At 43.5% G+C, this 18766-nt stretch overlaps 2 protein-coding genes across 2 annotated transcripts in view; both read left to right on the forward strand.

The window, feature by feature from the left end:
• ADGRF2 (adhesion G protein-coupled receptor F2) overlaps positions 1–2555 on the forward strand; it is an 18449-nt gene extending 15894 nt beyond the window's left edge. The window contains exon 7 of the mRNA XM_034990824.1: positions 2454–2555. Coding sequence (XP_034846715.1) covers positions 2454–2555 — 102 coding nt within the window. The remainder of the gene's footprint in view (positions 1–2453) is intronic.
• Positions 2556–18199: 15644 nt separating this feature from the next.
• ADGRF4 (adhesion G protein-coupled receptor F4) overlaps positions 18200–18766 on the forward strand; it is a 14901-nt gene continuing 14334 nt past the window's right edge. The window contains exon 1 of the mRNA XM_034991206.1: positions 18200–18286. Within this exon, the coding sequence (XP_034847097.1) occupies positions 18200–18286 (87 nt within the window). The remainder of the gene's footprint in view (positions 18287–18766) is intronic.

An 18766-nucleotide genomic window follows, 5' to 3' on the forward strand; every position in this document is an offset into this window, starting at 1 on the left:
AAACGAAACATGCATGAAATATCAAAAAACGAAACATGCATGAAATACCAAAAAACGAAACATGCATGAAATACCAAAAAACGAAACAAGCATGAAATATCAAAAAACGAAACAAACATGCATGAAGTATCAAATGTTTCCTCCGGCTTCTGAGCTCACCCTCTTTCCTTTGTACTGTGGTGCCTCCTGGAGTGAGCAAAGTAAACAACCCTCTCAAATGTAGATGCAAACACCTTCACTGCAGGGTTGATTTTTAATTAATTAATTAATTAACTCTATTATTAAGATAATAGCTGAGGTTTATGAAAGAGGTATTTCACACTGGTCCTTTATCTTGTTATTAGAATAACATATTGACCCAATAAAAATTATTTAGAGGTGGTAGAGTATTAGTGTTTCAGTCTTTCTATTTCTGTGTACTAATTCTGCGCCACTGGGGGAGTTCCTTAATTCTCAGGAACTCAGATCCTCCAAATGGAAAGCAGAGATAATGATGATTTTCCTGCCTCTTCTGCTAGATCCTGGTAAAGAACAAATGTGATTTTGCAAGTGACAAACACAGAGAGCATTTAAGGTAGTACACAGTTGTATACCATATGATTATATTTTTTATTAATCATAATACCACAACTAGTATTTATTGTCAAAGCATCAGCAGCAGCATTATTACTTATTAATTTACCAGGTGTCATGAGATGTGCAAAGAACTCTAAGACATAGAACTTTCTATCAAGATCAAAACCTCTTACATTTAACATTATAGTGTAAAAGGTCAAGATTCAAAGATGTCACAGGACCATACATGATTAATTGACATAGAGTTGTTTATGCCAGTAATCCTCACATTTTTTTTAGGATCAGTAAAAGGCAGTGAACATATGTCCCCAGATGGGTTTATTATCAATTTACAAAGTATGTATTTTGCACGTTATGAAACATAAAATTTAAAAAGGATGAGAAAGAAAGAGATGTAAATAGAAGGCCCAGGTTGTCTCCCCATATCCCCATGGGCCCTTGAGTGCACAGCCCCCAAGTCCCAGGGAGTGCTTCTCCCCCTTTGGGTCCCGTGTGTGACAAAGAATACCGCATTTTCTGGGAAGTGTGAAGTCACTCTGAGCTGGAGGAGTTTGGTACCTCTTAACTGTGAAGGCCTTGGAAGGTGAATGACATTTTATGAAGTAGAAGGGAAGATGGAATAGAAATAAGACAGCGCCTGCATTCAGCACGAGAGATGTAGGGAAAATGACAGGTTGGTCTGGAGTCTGGGCACATGAAGTCAAGTCTCAGTTCTTCTCAGGAGTCAACTGACTTTGGATGTCACTTCATCTCCTGCTCTTACTGTCCTCAGTTGTAAAATGGAAATAATAGTATCTATTTTACAGGATTATTTCTTGAATAAAATGAGATGATAGGCATGAAAAGTGCTTTAAAGAGTTTTTAAAAAAATGTATGAATATAAAACAAAATATAATTTAAGCAACAAAATGTATTTGATATATTAATAAATTACTTAATATATAAGCATGCCTTATTAACATTATATTAATTTATATTATTATATATCATGTTAGTATTAACATACAATATATCATATATTATTTATATTATTTAGTACATAAGCATGCTTTATTAGTATATTAGATCAATTTATATTATTATTGATTACATTAATATACAATATATAATTATATATGTGATATATTATTTAATATGTATTAAATATATTTACATTTCATATTTATATTTATGTGAAATCTAATATATATTTAAAAAAACAAAATATAATTGTTATTTATAACTCTTATTTTCTTCATTCCATGGACTTTTGCTGTGTTGCATAGGATTTTTTTTTTTTTTAAACTATGTATTGGCCTCTAGAAAGGGTTGGTTTTTTTTTTAAGATTTTTTTTTTTAAAGATTTTATTTATTTATATGAGAGAGAGAGAGCATGAGCAGGGGCAGAAGGGCAGAGAGGCAGAGGGAGAGAGAGAGAAGCAAGCTCCCCACTGAGCAGGGAGCCTGACGCGGGGCTCCATCCCAGGACCCCGGGATCATGACCTGAGCCGAAGGCAGACGCTTAACCGACTGAGCCACCCAGGCGCCCCTAGAAAGGGGGGCTCAAATAACAGGCAAGCTGTGGGAAATGTCTAACTATTCAAGTGTTCCAAAAACCCACTCCCAAAGTGAAATCAAAGATTCCTCCAACTTGGGGCAAACTGTATTTCATAGCCACGGGTTCTACCCTCTGAGTCGGAGTCTCCTGTGCCAGCCTCATGTCCTTATGTCTCTCCCTCTCCCCACCTTCTCCTGAAGCACTCCTCCCACTTGCTCACCCCACACATCCCACTGCCAGGGCCTGGCTGGTCACACACTCTCTCAGCAGAGTGTTCGCCCGGCCTGAGCACCTGTGTTGACTTCTCATAATCTTTTAACTCCTTTTGTTCTCTCTCCAGATAAGAGAAGCTTTGAAGAGTCGAGTAACTTCTGCAAAATGGGTCTCCAGAATATCTGAGGTAAAGCCTTCATACTCGTCATTGCATGTGGAGGGTTCCTAAAACTGTCACCCCAACACTCTGTGGTATGGGTGTTTCCAAAGTGCCCCGTGAGCACCTCTTTGAGCTGCTCCGATTCTTTCTGGAGTAGTGGCACCACAGCCAAAGAGAGGAAAGCAGACTTAGATGTATTCAGAAGAGAGTGGCCAGGCAGGGGATGGGGGTGGGGGCTTGCTGCGGGGGGCAGACCTCAACCTAGGCAGCAGGGGAGCAAGCCCCTGCCCAAGCCCAGAAATGAGAGCAGAGAAAATCTGATCTTCCTGTGACAGCCTGCTCCTTCTCTCTGACTCCAGTTGGCTGAGCCACATACAAAGTGAGGAAGTCCAGGGAAACAAATTCTGCAGCTACACAAAGAACTTCCCAATAGCTTGATTTTCAAGAGGGGCTGGTTGCCACGGTTACTGGAGATGTAAAGGAAGGCTGGGGCCGGCTCAGCGGTGCGGTAGAGAAGGCTCTCCAGTCTAGTTGCATACACGCCCTTTCCTTGACCTTCACTCGCACAGTGCAGAAACCAGGTATTGTTATGCCAAGCTCCAACCCCTCAGCTGTTCTGAGTGAGGGAAACACGGAAAATGTTTGGATGGCAGCAGAAGGGGCATCAGGGTTGGCCCAGGGGACATTCCCAATCACAAGAGAAGAGGCAATGTGGAGTTTCGCACGCCAACATTGGACGGGATCCATACCCACAGTAGGGCCACACCCTGTGGCCCTGAGTAGCAGCACTGCCCCACCCCGTATCCCTTGCCCTTCTAGTCTCTCTTTTGATTTCCTTCATCCCCCTTTTACCTTCCCTCCTTGCTCTTCCCTTTATTTTCCTAGGTCCTTTGGTGTTACTCCTACCCAAACTTGGTCCTTGGTCTCCAAACCTGGGGGATGGTTGACCCCTCCATATCCTTTCCAGCTGAAATTTTAAAAAGCTACGTTTTACTGAGAATAAACATCAATAGTGATTTAAAGCAGTGGATCTCAACCTTAGCCAAAGATTGCAGTCAGGTAGGCAGCTTCCAATCGTGTTGCCTGAGTCCCACCCCTGGAGAGTCTTACTGGATTGGTGTGCGGTGTGTCTGGGAATTTTACAAGCTCCCGGGGTGGTTCTAATGTAGTTGAGGCTGGGACCCTCTCATCCACGCCTTCCTGAAGTACCTAGCATTGCACATATTTGCTCTAACCAGACTGCCTGGCAAAAGTACACCGCCCCCCCTCCAACCAGTGCCTCACTGGTCTGCCTGGTGCTCTCCCAGAGGCTGGGCGCTTGCAATCCCTTCCAATTTGGCATGGCTCCTTTCTGATGGGATTTCAGTACGATCCATCCAGCCATACAGGGCTACTCCGCCCTTCAGTGCTATCCAGAAATAGTCATTTGGCCCATTTCTCTTGGTGCTTTTACATAAAAGATAAGTCAAGATTATACCCAGAACTTTATTATCAGTTTGTTTGTTGTTGGAGTCCGTGGTTTTCAATGCGGGCTGCACCTTAGAAACACCTAGAGAACTTTTAAAAAATACCACATACACCCAAGAAAATTTAAACCAGAAACTCTTGGGGTTAGGGCCTGTCACTTTTTAAAAAATTATTTATTTATTTATTTTTAGAACTCCCCAGTGAGTCTGATGAGCTGCCAGGGCTATGAACCACGGGTCTAGGAACCGGGTAAATTTATGCTAACTTCTTGCAGTCCTTCCTCTGCCCACTAGCTTTAGGCTCTTGCAAGTCAGTTCCCCCTCAGAGGAAGTAGGCTTATCATCTGTCTTCTCTCCTGCCTTGTAGACCTGGGCTCCCTGTGTAGCAACCTCCCACAGACCAGACTGAACTCTGTCCCCTCACAGTACCTGCCTGTGGGGTGTCAGTCCTGGCTTCCCATACCCAGGATACGAAATGTGCTTGTCTGAGTTCTTTTTACATCCATTGTGGTGCGTTAGCCTATGCTCATGTGGGGATCATCCCACCGGCAAATTAATGTATTACCTGTCTTAAGCAACATTTCCCGAAAACATGAGGCTGTTTTAGACTCGGGTGCATTATAAAAGGATGACTGTAACATGGAAGGTTCCAGCAGGCCAGCTGAGGAGAGCTGTTTGAGGGCGAGGAGGCATTCTAGTGTTGCTTGGTCTCTCCACGCCACTCACCTGCCTCCTCCCACCTCCCTCCCACACTAGAGACCCCTCAGGCGAGAGAGCCAGGCCAGGCTCGGGTGGAGGAGTCCTCACAGCAGCCTGTTCCCATGTTGTCAGCAGTGCTAATATAAAGCAGGAGGGGTTGGAGTGAAAGGATGAAATCAATTGCTGTAGGTCACCATTCTCTATGTGCTTTGAATAATTGTGATAATCGAAAACGGACTAATGATGATTAAGTGCAATTTATACTTTTGTCATCAACAGAACCTTTGTACTGATTTCTCTTGTCACGCCACCAAAGGGCCAAGCTAACAAACCCGGCCATACTCCTAACTTGGGAGGTGAGTGCGAGGGAAGGGGGTTCTCAAAGACATGCCATCTGTATGACCTTTCTTTTAAAAACATCACAATGTGAGTCGTGATTAGGAATGATTTCCTCACTGGCAGTGAGCAGAGGTGCCAGTTCTCTGTGGCTGCCGCCCCCTCCCCTCTCTAGTCCGCCATCCCCAGGGCGTGAGATCAACAATATCTGCACATATCCCACTGTGGCCCCTCTCTTTCCCTAGTGTGAAAAGATCAAGGAATTATCATAAACATTATCTGTGAGAGACCTCAGGGATAATGTAGAAGTTCATTCACTTTTGAGGTAATGTCTGAGAGAGAGAGACATAGAAACAGAGGGAGGGGGGAAACAGAAGTACAGAGACACTGAGGGGCGTGGTGACTCTGGGTTGTAAGAGAGCCACCCAGATATGTGGACATGTGCAGACAAGTCTTCCAATCCTCTGTGTCCGTGTCTCTACAGATCTAGAGAGAGAAGATCAGACAGGGAGATGGAGGCACCCACCACAGGATACCCACATTCACAGTGAGTCAGAGAGACACAGAGAGAGGCCAAGGGTTACAGAGAGAGACCCAGAAAAATACAGAAAGAAACAGAGATGTATAGAGAGACTGAGGCTCACTCAGACACACAGAGAGTGACAGAGACAGAGCAGAGGGAGATGCAGAGAGAGGCGCTCAGAAATCCAGACAGACCCTCCCTCCCCCCACCCCAGTACATCGGGGCTCCAGTGTGCCGGTGTGGCCGAGACTTTCTGTGGCAGCCCAGGGCCTTGTACAAAGAGAGGGGTCTTTTCCAAGAGGAAAGGAAGTGGTCCAGCTTACAGAAAGACAAGGTTTGTAATTCAGTGTTTGTAGGCAACAGAAAACCAGCCTATTCCCTGGATTCCAGAGTGACTTAAAAGACTCCCATTTGCCCAGGGGACTTGACCCAAAGGGGCTTATTGTTCCAGAAAGAGTGAGCCCATAATGCAGCTGTTGTGAGGCTTCGGGTTCGTGCTGCTTGTACATTAAAGTTGTGATTTTCTGTTCTTGAGAAGGTCATACGTTCCAGGAATGGCAGAGCCCTGGGAAAAATGTGCTTCTTCCCGTCTTCTTGCCTCCGGGGAGTATGAAGGAAGCCTCCCATGCTGTGGTGCTGATGGAAGAGTGCATGAAGTATGGGAAGGATGGAAGTCCCCCCTGGCTAAGCCGTTCTTCCCTGCTAAACATTTCTCCCCAACAACTGTCAACATACATGCGTATATGCCATGCCAGGCATCCACAAGGGAACAGAAAGACCAAATGAGCTGCAGCAGGACCTTGGTCCTGTTGGAGCCTCCAGCTCCATGCTGTCGGGTTGTGTTTATCCTCAGGACGAGAGTCTGGTTCATCTTGGCCAAGGTGGCCTGGGATGTCACCTGGCTGGTTTCTGTGGGTTGCTAAGGAGGGGCCCTCATGAATAGTCACCAAGAGTTGGGCTGACTCTAAGTAGGTCATTGCTGGTTCTGTGTACAAAAGGAATCCAACTGCCAGCATAGTCCACCTGTCCAAATTTAAATGGATTGCACAGTTAGCCTGGCTTGGGCTTGGAGGAAAGTTGGCCGTGAGCCAAGTGAAAACAGAGCTTTTGAACCAGAAAGATGCTCGTTGTAAGTTATGGAGCCTGGAGCCTGGAGGGATGGGTCATAGCTAATCCAGGCTTGAGCCAGAGCTAGAAACCAAGTCTGCAGGCTTCTAGCTCTGGACTTGCTTCTCAAGACATGGAACCACTGAGGGACTCTGTCTACTCTGATGATGTAAGATTAACCCTCACCAACAATATGTTTTTTTGAAACCAGTGATGAGGAAGGGAGACTATCATATTTCAAGTACAGAGCTGCTCATTTTCTTAACCTTGTAGGTAAACAAATTCGATGTTCAAACAAGGAGCCCCCCGATAGGAGAGCAGTACAATAGGTAGAAGCTCCTTTGGGGGTGGGGGGGGGAAGCTCTTTTATAAAGCAGGCACCCAGGCTGATGCATCAGAAGGAAATGAGTGGATAAAGGAAAAGGGGGCAGTGAACAGCCCCTAATTATCCTACCAAGAAGCCAGTGTTAATGATGTTACGTTACAAAAGGGAAAGTGAGACACACTTTGTGAATGAGGGGGTCTCTCTCTTCCTTTTTTTACTGTAAAAAACTTTCTCTAAGTAAGGAAGCTTGAAAAAGCAAAAAATATAAGAAGTCAATCAGAAGGTAGAAAAATACACCAACTTGCAGGTAAGTCATCTTTCAAGTGGCATTGCTTATCTTACAACAGCAGTCTCATTTTTCTCAAATGAAGTCAGAAAGGGATTTTAACTTGACATTTCCCTAGTTATTTCTGTCGAGTCTCTTCTAGGGAAGGGAGTGGGGCAGGCACAGTCCCGGTTTTCATAACGCAGAGATCTCAGTACAAAGAAATGGGACTTACCCAGAGTCAATATATTGAAGTGAGGATGGAATCTCATGAAGCCAAATAGTTATAGGATTAGAAATCTGGAAAAACTTTAGAAAGGACTGGGTCCAATGGCCTCATTTTATAGAGGGGAACTCTGGGCATGAACAAGAGAGAGAGATTGGTCTTTCATCTGTATGTGCATTAAGCAGGGAACAGTCCCATCTAGGATGAAGGCATGCTTTACTCAGATGCAGAGCACTTCCTAGGATGGGATGGCAGTAAAGGCATTTGGCCTTGGGATTATTATTAACCAAGAAAGGGCCCATGGATGCTAACAGAGAAACTCCAGAAGTTTTTGGAAATCCCTTGAAGAAGTTGTGCCCTCTCTCCTGCAGCCCACAATTCAGTCTGTCCCCTCCTGAAAGATGTCTGAACCGCACGTTTAGGGTTCCAGGAATGGCAGAGCCCTGGGAAAAATGGAAAGGAGGTCCATTCCACTAGGGAAGACCCCAAGTGGAGACATATTCAGTGCCCTGCTCACACCTCACCAAGGAAGTGACTTGGTCAGGTGGCTCAAGGAGAAACTGGTGCTACCAGTGTCTAAGGCTGATGCGTGGTTAGACACTTAAGACATGATGATTCTTGGGGAAGTTATTTAAATTCCTTAGACTTTGATTTTCTCTACCGTACATTGAAAAAAAATAGAGTCTACCTCATAAGGTCATTGCAAAGATTAAATGAATACGTGTAGGTAAAATACTTAGAATAGTATTTGGCCATTGAAATGTTAGCTGTCTTTGTTAAAGTACCTGTGAATTCACGTACATACACAGACCCAAGCAAACACACAGGCGTGGCCTTGTGCAGGAGTTTGGACATTGACACCCTCATGGAAGTTAGTTCATTGACTTCTAAATAAAAGAATTAAGCATTTGATTCAGTCTGTTCAACATCAGGGGGATCAGCCAGCAAAATCTGCTGAGCTTATCATTGGACAGTTCTCTCATTCAGTGTTACTGTGGTTGTAATACAGAGTCCCCTGCCTGGGAAAGACTCTGGGGTTCTATTCAGGGCACACTGTGTCTGAGCTCTGCTTCGCTTTTCGCCTTCTCTGTGAAGTCTTCCCTGATGGGTCCATCCAGAAGTGCTGATGGTCCCCACCTGATTCCTATAATAGTGTGTGCCACTCACTTTATATTTATTGTGTTTTATTGTTTATTTACCTTTAATCTTTTGGTGTGCAAATATTTTCTTTCTCAGATAAGACTGTAAACCTTTGGAGGTAGGGTTACTCGCTTGATTTGCTGACTACGTTACTCCCTTTTGTATGCCCGAAGTGCAGAGCAGGTGTGTAGCACAAAGAACATGTTCAATAAAGGCTTCTGATTACACAACCGCAGGATTGATGATACTGGCTTTTCCAGTTCCCAAATGACCCGGTACTCAGCTAGCAACCTCAGGAGAAATGACCTATTTCCACAAATGTGGCCTCCTTAGTTGTCATTATCGTAAAGATGTAACAAAATTGCCTTTCCCTTATTTCTCCTTCATGTCAACATTTCCCCTGGTGATACTGAAATGGAGGTTTGCCTTAGGTTCTGGGGCTCGGAGGAGGGTATGTAAATAGGAGACACTAGGATCTGGATGTGTGGGCTTTGGTGGTGAGAGAGGAAATCCAGCCGGGCTACCCTGTCAGAAATCAGACCATGTGGGGGCGTCTGGGTGGCTCAGTCTGTTGAGCGGCTGCCTTCGGCTCGGGTCGTGATCCCAGAGTCCTGGGATCGAGCCCCACATCGGGCTCCCTGCTCAGTGGAGAGCCTGCTTCTCCCTCTCCCCCTGCCTGCCTCTCTGCCTACTTGTGCTTTCTCTCTCTCTCTGTCAAATAAATAAATAAAATCTTAAAAAAAAAAAAAAAGAAAAAGAAAAAGAAAAAAAGAAATCAGACCATGTGAAGTTTCCTGCAAGTTGAGACTGCACCTTCCATGTCTGAATTGCCCCCGGTCATGGCCCGAGGCTCAGTAAGAACTCTTGGCCCAGTTATTAAAAAATAAAACGAAAATCTCTTTGGCGTAAGGTAGGGATTAGATCACGATTTACGGATCCATTTGCTAGCCAGTTTTTCCCCAAGTTCAGCACCGACACAGGCAAAACTCTGGTAGCCCTTAAAACTCAGCATCCACAGTGGCCCGCCCACCTTTGCATTTTATCCCCTGTGTTCTAATTACACCGGGGCGGTAGATGCAACCCGGTCTCATGTGATCATCTGAGATAAAGATGGGGAATTAAAGCACAAACAGTGACTCATTATAAATGGCTTTACTCCAGACAGGAGAAACCTGTAATTTCTCTTAGGCGTGCTTGATGGACCCATCGTGGAGTGAATCACAGACTTACACAGGCCTTGAAACCCAGGGCGGTTTCAGATAGGCTTCTCACAATCGGTGGCTGGTTTGCACCGGGACCTCTTGGATTTCCCTTTCGAAAATGGAGAAGAGGGATCACAGGGGCTGAAGGGGGACCATGGGAAATGCAAAGGCAGGCACTCGTGATGGTGGGGCCCAGCGGCCGGACGCTCGGTGCCGACTTTCCCTCTGGGCTGCTAGCTTTCCTGCGTGCGGTGAGTACACATGCCAGGACCAAACCTTCCTCGGACTGAAGACCAGGTTGGTATTGCATGTGTTCCGGAATGGGGAAAATGTGTGATTTATGGTGGTATCCTCTGGAATGATTGATTCTGCAGGAAACTTTGCTGACATTATTTAGAAATTGGCTAGCTCAAGGTTAAAGTATGTCCTAGATCTCTTTTGCATTTGTTTTTCTTTAAAAGGTCATTTGTCAGGATCTAATTGCTCCCTCCTAGGAGTGAAAATGCAAAGCACTCTGTCAGGCAATTGGACTCCATTTTCTGATTGTGCCTTTGCCTGATAAAATGGATAAATAAACCAGCTTTCAATTCCCTTCCTTTAGGCTGAACGTAAAGTTGTATATGTATTTTGATAAAGCATTCGTTAGTCGTTTCTTCGTATAGTGGGGCTGACAAAGCTGTCTTTATATCAACTTGAAAGGAAACATTTCCTCCAGTGACGGCTAAAACCTTTTTGCGAAGGCATCTACCCTTGTTTTGAGTGGTCTACCGTTCCATTTAATCACCCATATTCCTTGTCCTCTGAGGACAATTGCGGCCTTTTAGATGTGTATCGTAAAGCGCTCTTTTGTGTGTGTGTCCGCATTCCAGTGAGCTTTCTTCCTGGAGCCGAGCAATTGCCCAGTCTACCAATTACTTTAAAATCGTGTAAGTCTCAAGATAGCTGGTGAGAGGCTAGATAGCTTCCAGCTCTGAAATCATGCGATTCTTCAAACATAACAGTATTCAAACCAGACTGCCATTCTCAGAAAAGATACTGAGCTACAAAGAGATTGGATGGAAGCCATCTAAAATAGCCCAGGATAAGATGCTTCTGATTCTTTTTTTTTTTTTTTTAAGATTTTATTTATTTATTTGAGAGAGAGAGAATGAGAGAGAGGGGGGAGGGTCAGAGGGAGAAGCAGACTCCCTGCCGAGCAGGGAGCCCGATGCGGGACTCGATCCAGGGACTCCAGGATCATGACCTGAGCCGAAGGCAGTCGCTTAACCAACTGAGCCACCCAGGCGCCAGATGCTTCTGATTCTAATAGATCTTTTCTATCTTTCTTTCCCGCAAGGCTCTTTATGAAACAGCTCTTCCATGGCAAGGGACAACTGGTAAGAGTGACTGAATCCATTCTGTTACTGAGGCCAAGCAACAAACAACTTGGTTAGCCGTCTGACTCTATAATCAGAACTCTAATTACCCCAGTGGAGTAGACAGAACGGACGGTTATGAAATTCAGCTGAGGGGAACAAAACACACACACCCCAACGAGTGGGTCAGCAGACTCTTAAGTTCCTCACCCTCAGTTAACCTTTCTGAACTGGGCCTTCCCATCAAAGGGATTGGCCAACGAATGTGAGGTGAGTTGCTGCTTAGAAGGTGAGCCAACAAGTGGAAGGGGCCCTCCCTCTCACGTTGGGGTGAAGTTCATGGAGGGGAATACTTTGGGGCAGTGTCCACTTCGTGGGCAAACATCCTAGTCCAGCTTGCCTTGGGGTGTTCTGTGTGGAGGGGTTTGAGAGATCATGGCTTCCCATGCATTCCTTCCTTCCTGACTATGGTTACTGTTCCCAGGCTGTACCCTTTTTAATTTGCTTTGAGAGTTCTGATGCTAGCCCTCGCACACCGTGTCCGGGCAGGTGGGGAGTGCTTCGGTTCCATGACTCATATCCTACAACCCCATTCTAGCGCAGATCAGAAACAAGCTCTGGGACCCAGGCAGACTAATTCCAACTCATTCAGAAACCCAGCTCTTAGTACAAGGGAGGTGGGGCGAATAGGAAATGGTTGTCCGAACAGCTGGGGTCTTCTAGGTCTGTCCAAGAAAGTATCTTGTGAGTTTTGACTGTGGAGACAGGGCAGAAAGGATGCTCATGCTGCCATGCCCGGGGCAGACTCACTCATCTGACGTGGTGTTGTCTCTTGCCGAACCTAGATAGAACCTCACAATCTTTTGGCACAGAGGCTCCAGGTAGTATAACAAAGAGGTAGGCTGGGAGCATGTCTACTTAAATCACCAGGTTCCAAAAGGATCTAGAGTACCACATATGCTCACCTTTCCCTCTAAGATAGAGAAGTTGCCTTGTGATTTTAAAACAAAAACTTCAGAAGTTGGTATCATTCTCTGTGGGGGCCATTCATTTATTCAACACACGCTGACTGGGTAGCTATTATGTTTCTTACACTCTGCTGGGTGCTGGGGACAGAAAACTAGCCCTTTCTGTTCACCTCCTAATGACAACCTGATTTTTTTTTTTTTTTGGTCTATTCTGCTAGGTGTGGGCCAATTTCTCTCAGGCTCTGGGGCTGGAAGCACTAAGTCTTGTGCTCTGTTGACCCCTTATCATCAGGGCTTAGACCACAGGCAGTGGTATGGGAGGCATCCCTTGCTGAGAATTCCCTGGGGAGGGACATCCTGAGCCACATGACCTCTGGGACCCTGAAGTCTAGCTACATTGTCCTCCCAGCCTCAGGGGCCAGCGAAGGTTATTCTCTCTCTCTCTCTGAAGTAATCACTCTGTTAGAGCAGAGTCTGGCTTCCATTCAGTGGCCTAGAATTGCTGTTCATTATCAAGTGAAAGACAAAAGTGGATGGTAGTGGGCAATTCACACTTTTATGAGGACGCAGGGAGGGAGAGAGAGGCAGGTTGGGGAAGCAGGGAGGAAGAATTTGGGATGCTACTTTTCTAGTACCTGAGAAGCTGCCAATTCCAGGTTGCTCGTTGCTTTTATCTCTGAAATAGGCCAGCTTTCAGGCACTTTGGGAACAAGATGTAGGGCGTGTTTCTTTCTAAATATCAGGGAACTATTTACCTAATCACCACAGAAGCCTCAGGCATGAGTTCTTCTGCATCTTGTTTTCTCTTCCTCTTTTTAATTAACCATTTCTGAGTCTGCTTTTCCCTTCCTGGGATCATCCTAGACATCTCAAGGTCATCTCATCTCTGCTTGCCTTTCCTCACCTCTCCACCCAGAGCACGTGTTCCAAGATGATGGGCGGTCCTTGAGCAGTAGCCTTAAATCCCCCAGAGCACTTTGGATGATAAGGTAAATCGGTATAACCAGAGTGAAACAAGTCTTTTTACCACAAGGATTCCCAGGAACTCTGCTATCCGTCTGCATATATGTGAGGGGCTGGGGGTGGTGGTGCTGGGACACATGGTTTCTCCATCTGATCTGACCGTGGAACCCCTTAGTCTTTCATGAGACCAGTGTTCCACAGAAACCCACTTTAGGACACAATATCTTGGCCAACTGCAATTGACACCAAACTCTGTATTGTTTGCCTTACTAAATAAAACAGGCAGATTTCCTGAAATCACAGAACATTTAAGTCAGTGTATACACATGTCCCCAGGGTCAAGTTTCTCTTCCATTCATTTAAAATTCAACTTTGGTGCCTGCTACAAACTTGGCAAATAAGTGGCGGGTAATATGTGTCAACCTTAGGCATACGTACCCATTGTTGCAGCACTATTCTGTCAGGATTACTGCTTACTGTTTTTATGTTCCCCCTACCAGGTACTAGGATCTTGATTTAAATAGCCAGGGACAGTTCTTCCCAACAAAGCGTTTTTCTGCCACTGTACCCCAGGGGTTTTGAGAAGTAGCGATTTTATGAAAACACGCAATTTCGTTGTTAAACTGAACACACTGCAAAGCCAGAAGTTAGTGAATGGTATTTTAAGGTAAAGGTAATTTAAGCATACTAGACATAGAGTAACTCCGGATTCTCCATGGGGGAGAGGACCTGGCCTCGACTCCAGCACTCTTCACTAGGAATCAGTAGATCCCTGGGCCCGGCAAGTTGTCCTTGATTAGGTTCACATCTGAAAGCTGCCTCTTTCAGTTCTGTCTGTGTTTTTGCCAGTGTTCTTTGGCACAATCCAGTCTTGTTGCATGTATTTAGATTTTGTGTCCTTGTTCTTTTCTTCATTCTTTCAAGAGGTCACTTAGTACATGCAGACACTGTGCTGGATATTGGAGAAATACTCTCTCTCTCTATTTTTTAAATATTTATATTTATATATATATAGTATTTTTTTTTTTTTTTTTTTTTTAGAGATGGAGTGGCAAGGGAGAGGGAGAGAGAGAATCTTAAGCTGGCTCCATGCCCAGTGTAGAGCCCAATGCGGGGCTCAGTCTCACAACCCTGAGATCATGACCTTAGCTGAAATGGAGAGTCAGACGCTTAACCAATTGAGCTACCCAGGTGCCCAGAAATACTTTATATTTGCAGAAAATTTTCATTCAGCGTTATGCAAAACTCAAAGTTCACTTTAATTATTAAGGCTTTATCAACGGTGAATCTAAGTATGTCTCTTCCATTCTGTTCTATAAAATATCAGCCTCTGATTATGAATTATGCCGGATATACTTCTTTTTATTTTTTAATTCCCCATTTCAGAGCTCTGAAGCTCTGGCTCATTGTGTGCTCTGCAGAACACTCTGGCTTGTGGCTTCAGCCATCTATATTGTGATGGGACAGATTCCATTCTACTCTTTCTGGTGAGAAGAGAAACAACCCATTTGGAGCTATACCTTGAAAACATTTCTCCATCTGACCCGTCACTGCCAATCCTCCTCTGAGCAAAAATAAGAATGCCATGCCTCCTCTTGGGTAACATTATTAAACATCCCCTCCTTCCCAATTGTAATAATTGAAGGAACTTTACCATATAATTATCATACAAAATGTTTCCTTTCCCTTGCACCAGACTATAAGAACAGGAATGATGAAATAGCAAATTAATTAACCAAAACTCTCCAAACAGCTAATTGTACTCAGTTCAAAGTTTTTGTTTTTTGAGGTCATGCTTATGAGTTCATACTACATATAAATGATCGGCTAGTAAATTTTTTCTTAGGAAAAAAATGAATGTGTCATTATTTCATCATGTTCCATAAAGAGCATAATGATCTACAGAAAATGCCATGACTATTGGATCCTTTAGTCCCCGAACACTTCCGGGAGCTGTGGACTTACAGAGGCCCTAGCACTGCTCAGGAAAACAGTTTTGGGCTTCCTAAATCACATCACATCACATCACATCACATCACATCACATCACATCACATCACATCATTGTACCAAATGCCTGACTTTCTTCCAGCAAGATTAAGTGAAGTTCTTATATTGAAAACTGTGGACAGTAGAAGGCTTCCTTCTGAAGCCTTAGATAGCAGGCATTATTACTTATAAGTGGCCTCCTGTTGGCTCGTCTTCACCCATTTTCATTGTACATTTCAAACTATTGCTCTCTAGGTGGAAGAGAATTGCATTTACCCTTAGCATTAGTCCTATTATTTGGCTCTGAATGTAAATATCTTTTTTCACTGATGCATGTACCTTGGGAAGAAGATTTTGATAGAATTGTGAAAAATAGTACAGAGAAAGGACCAAAAGGACCACTTCAGTGGGAGAAGTGAATGATTTTCAACTTGATAATGAAAATGAATCTTCCAGTCTGTATTTCTATTTCTCCAATTGCAGGTTACAATCCATTAGAGGGTTGTGGATTCAATTTAGTGGGTGGCAACCAGTTTCCAAAAGAATGTCAGATAGAGCGGAATGCAAGATAAAAATCACAAACACAGCAGAGTGTCTTGCTCATAGGTGGGAAGGATAAGTAATATGTAAAAGCTTTTGAAATATAAAAATCATGTACTTTCCAGTTTTGTATATGGATATCTGTGTACATACATATATATGTCTGTACACAATGAGTCATGATGTAAGATCTGTTTTTATAATTTTTTTTTAAATTTTTTATTTATTTGCGAGAGAGAGAATGAGAGACAGAGAGCATGAGAGGGAGGAGGGTCAGAGGGAGAAGCAGACTCCCTGCTGAGCAGGGAGCCCGATGCGGGACTCGATCCCGGGACTCCAGGATCATGACCTGAGCTGAAGGCAGTCGCTTAACCAACTGAGCCACCCAGGCGCCCCTAAGATCTGTTTTATTACTGTGTCAGGATAAAAAATTTTTGAAAGCCACAGGTGTATATGTGAAACATACAGACACATCTAAGACAACTTATACTGGTTCTTCTGGTATTTCCTTTAGTGAGGACAGTTAAAAATCTATCCTAAATAATATTAATATTGCAAATTGCTTAGTGTGCCCATCCACCAATTTGCTGCATACATGAGAACTTCTTTCCACCCACTCAAGTAAGATCTTGAATTCCACACACATATCCCAGCAACTATGCAAATCCATTACCACACTTTGCCTGTCATTCTGCCATGTTTTCTTTCCCTTGCTCAGACTTGCTCTATAAGAAGATAGTATAAGTCAAAATACTTCCCCCCTGTTCATTGGTTAGGAACTCAAAGAATTTTAAGCTCAAAGACAATTTGGAAGCCTTCCTGTAAGTGCCTGTGATTCATCCTCTCATGTGAAGGCTCACTGGAGTCATGAAAGTCCATCCTAGTCTTGACTCCACCCAGGAAAGGTCTGATCCCTGATCAGTGAGTTTTCTTTGCTCCCTGGCCACAGATTGCCTGGTGAGCCTAGATGGATCAGAGTTAGTTTGTCTCCATTAGAGCATAAAGGAATTTATGTTTGCTGAGGCTCAGTTTCTGCTTGGCCTTATTCACTAGCTGCAGTATGTAGATGATCTCTCTTCTCACTATTGGTTTGACTTGTCTGCATTCCTCACTGGACATCCTTTATGGAAATGACAGCACCCTTTATTTCCCTACCCCCAGCATCTGGCACAGTTCCTGGCAAATAGGAGGCACTTGATAAAGGGTGGTTGGTAGAATGTATAATCATCCCACATTTTATGAGATGGATGAGAAAGAAAATAGGCTCAACAAAGGTCAAATAGTTCATCAATAGCATAAATATGATTAACAACTTAGCTCATGCTGAATCTAAAGTTCATGATATTTTTACTTTGTTGCATCTGTACTACCAGAAAATTGTTCTAAGGAACTTTGTTTCCAATAAATGGTCTTAGTTTCCACTATCCTGTAAGAAAAGTATGGTGGTGATGATCATGATGATGTTGATGAATTTCAACTGTTGTAAAGATGCTTTCTTGGAGATTTGTCTTTGAAAGGTGGAACTATCAAGAAAAAAGGCTTTATCAAAAGAAAAATAATTGTAACTATGTGTGGTGACAGATGTTACCTAGACTTACTGATCATTTTACAAAAATACAAATATCAAATCATTATGTTGTATACTTGCAACTAATATAATGTTACATGTCAGTTATATATTAAAGAAAGAAAAAGGCAAGAAACAGAGACATGGCCAAAGAATAGTTACCTTCTCATGCTTCTAGTTTCTCTGTATAATAGTTGATCCATCTATAAGAGAGAGTCTCAGTGCTTGCTCCAGTAACAGACAGTAGTGTATATTCATTTCATTTTAAGTTACTTGACCCCCTTTGCCCCTTTGTAGTTCTCAACTGGGAGCAATTTTCTCTCCCAGGGCACACTTGGCAATGTCTGGAGACATTTTTGGCTGTCACAGCTGGGGAGGAGGCTGTTCCTGGCATCAACTGGGTTGAGGACAGAGATGCTACTGCACATCCTACAATTTACAGGACAGCTTCCGACAACAAAGAACTATCCAGCCCCAAATGTCAATAGTACCATTGCTGAGAGGTCCCGTTCTAGAACGTGGCTTTCCAGCTGCATCATCTGGCTCTACCACTTTTTATGAGTGACCTTGACTCATAGTTGCTCCACACTTTGTACCTTAGCTTCTCCACTGATAAAATGAAGATGGTAATACTGTCTTATGCCATCTGATTAAATGAGTTAGTGCAAAGAAAGTGCTCAGAACAGTGATTTGCAAATAAAAGTTCTTGGTAAATGTTACTATTAAAGAAAATTGTGGATCAAATAATCAGAAATGACTCCTTGGTGAACATACATCTTTCCTAGTGCATCCCTCATTCCTGTCTATTGTTTGTAGACAAGTTAACAGTTGAGAGAAAGTCTTCCCCTTTTTTTACATGTTAGCTGGCCTGAAAGTAGATATTGGGGTCCTTTCCTGGAGCAGGAGGTTTTGGTTGGGACAACTTCCCAGTAGGGTCACCAAGGGGTTGGTTAGTTGGCTAAGTTTTGTGTTGTCTGGCCTTATCACCTCCAGCTGGATCCACTTTCATTCTGTATTGCAGGTGAAGATCCTAATGTGTGAAAATGAAGTCCCAGGCAACCATGATTTGCTGTTTAATGTTATTTCTGGCCATAGAATGTTCTCACTATAGATCCAAGATCCACATAAAAGTAAGTTTGATCCATTCTCAGGTGGTCCCATAAGAAATCTGTCAGTTCTCCTAGATGGCTAAATTTATGATAAATAACATAATCTTTAATAAAATTTCAAATGACTACAATTTTACTCCTGCTGATATATTTTTTAAAGGGAAAGTTGAGAGGTGGCTGGGCCCTGCAGCAGTATATTTTCAGGGTGCAACAGAGTGTAACAGTACAGTAGAAAAATCACTTTGCAAGCCACGGAGAATGTAGACAGGCAGCTGTTGGGAGGAGGAATACCAACCTGGCAGGTAGCATTTCAGCTCTAGACCTTACCTTTGCTTCTCCTTAGTTGTGCAAGTTGTTTTGCTTCTTTGAGTTTTAATTTCCTTATCTATAACATAAAGGGTGTTTTTTTTTCTTTTAGATATTTTATAGCCCTTTATAGCTACAAAAGAGTGTGATTCTATTCTATTCTATTCTATTCTATTCTATTCTATTCTATTCTAT

This window comes from Mirounga leonina, unplaced genomic scaffold (assembly GCF_011800145.1).
Source record: "Mirounga leonina isolate KUSES-001 unplaced genomic scaffold, KU_Mleo_1.0 Mir_53, whole genome shotgun sequence".
Lineage (NCBI taxonomy): Eukaryota > Metazoa > Chordata > Mammalia > Carnivora > Phocidae > Mirounga > Mirounga leonina.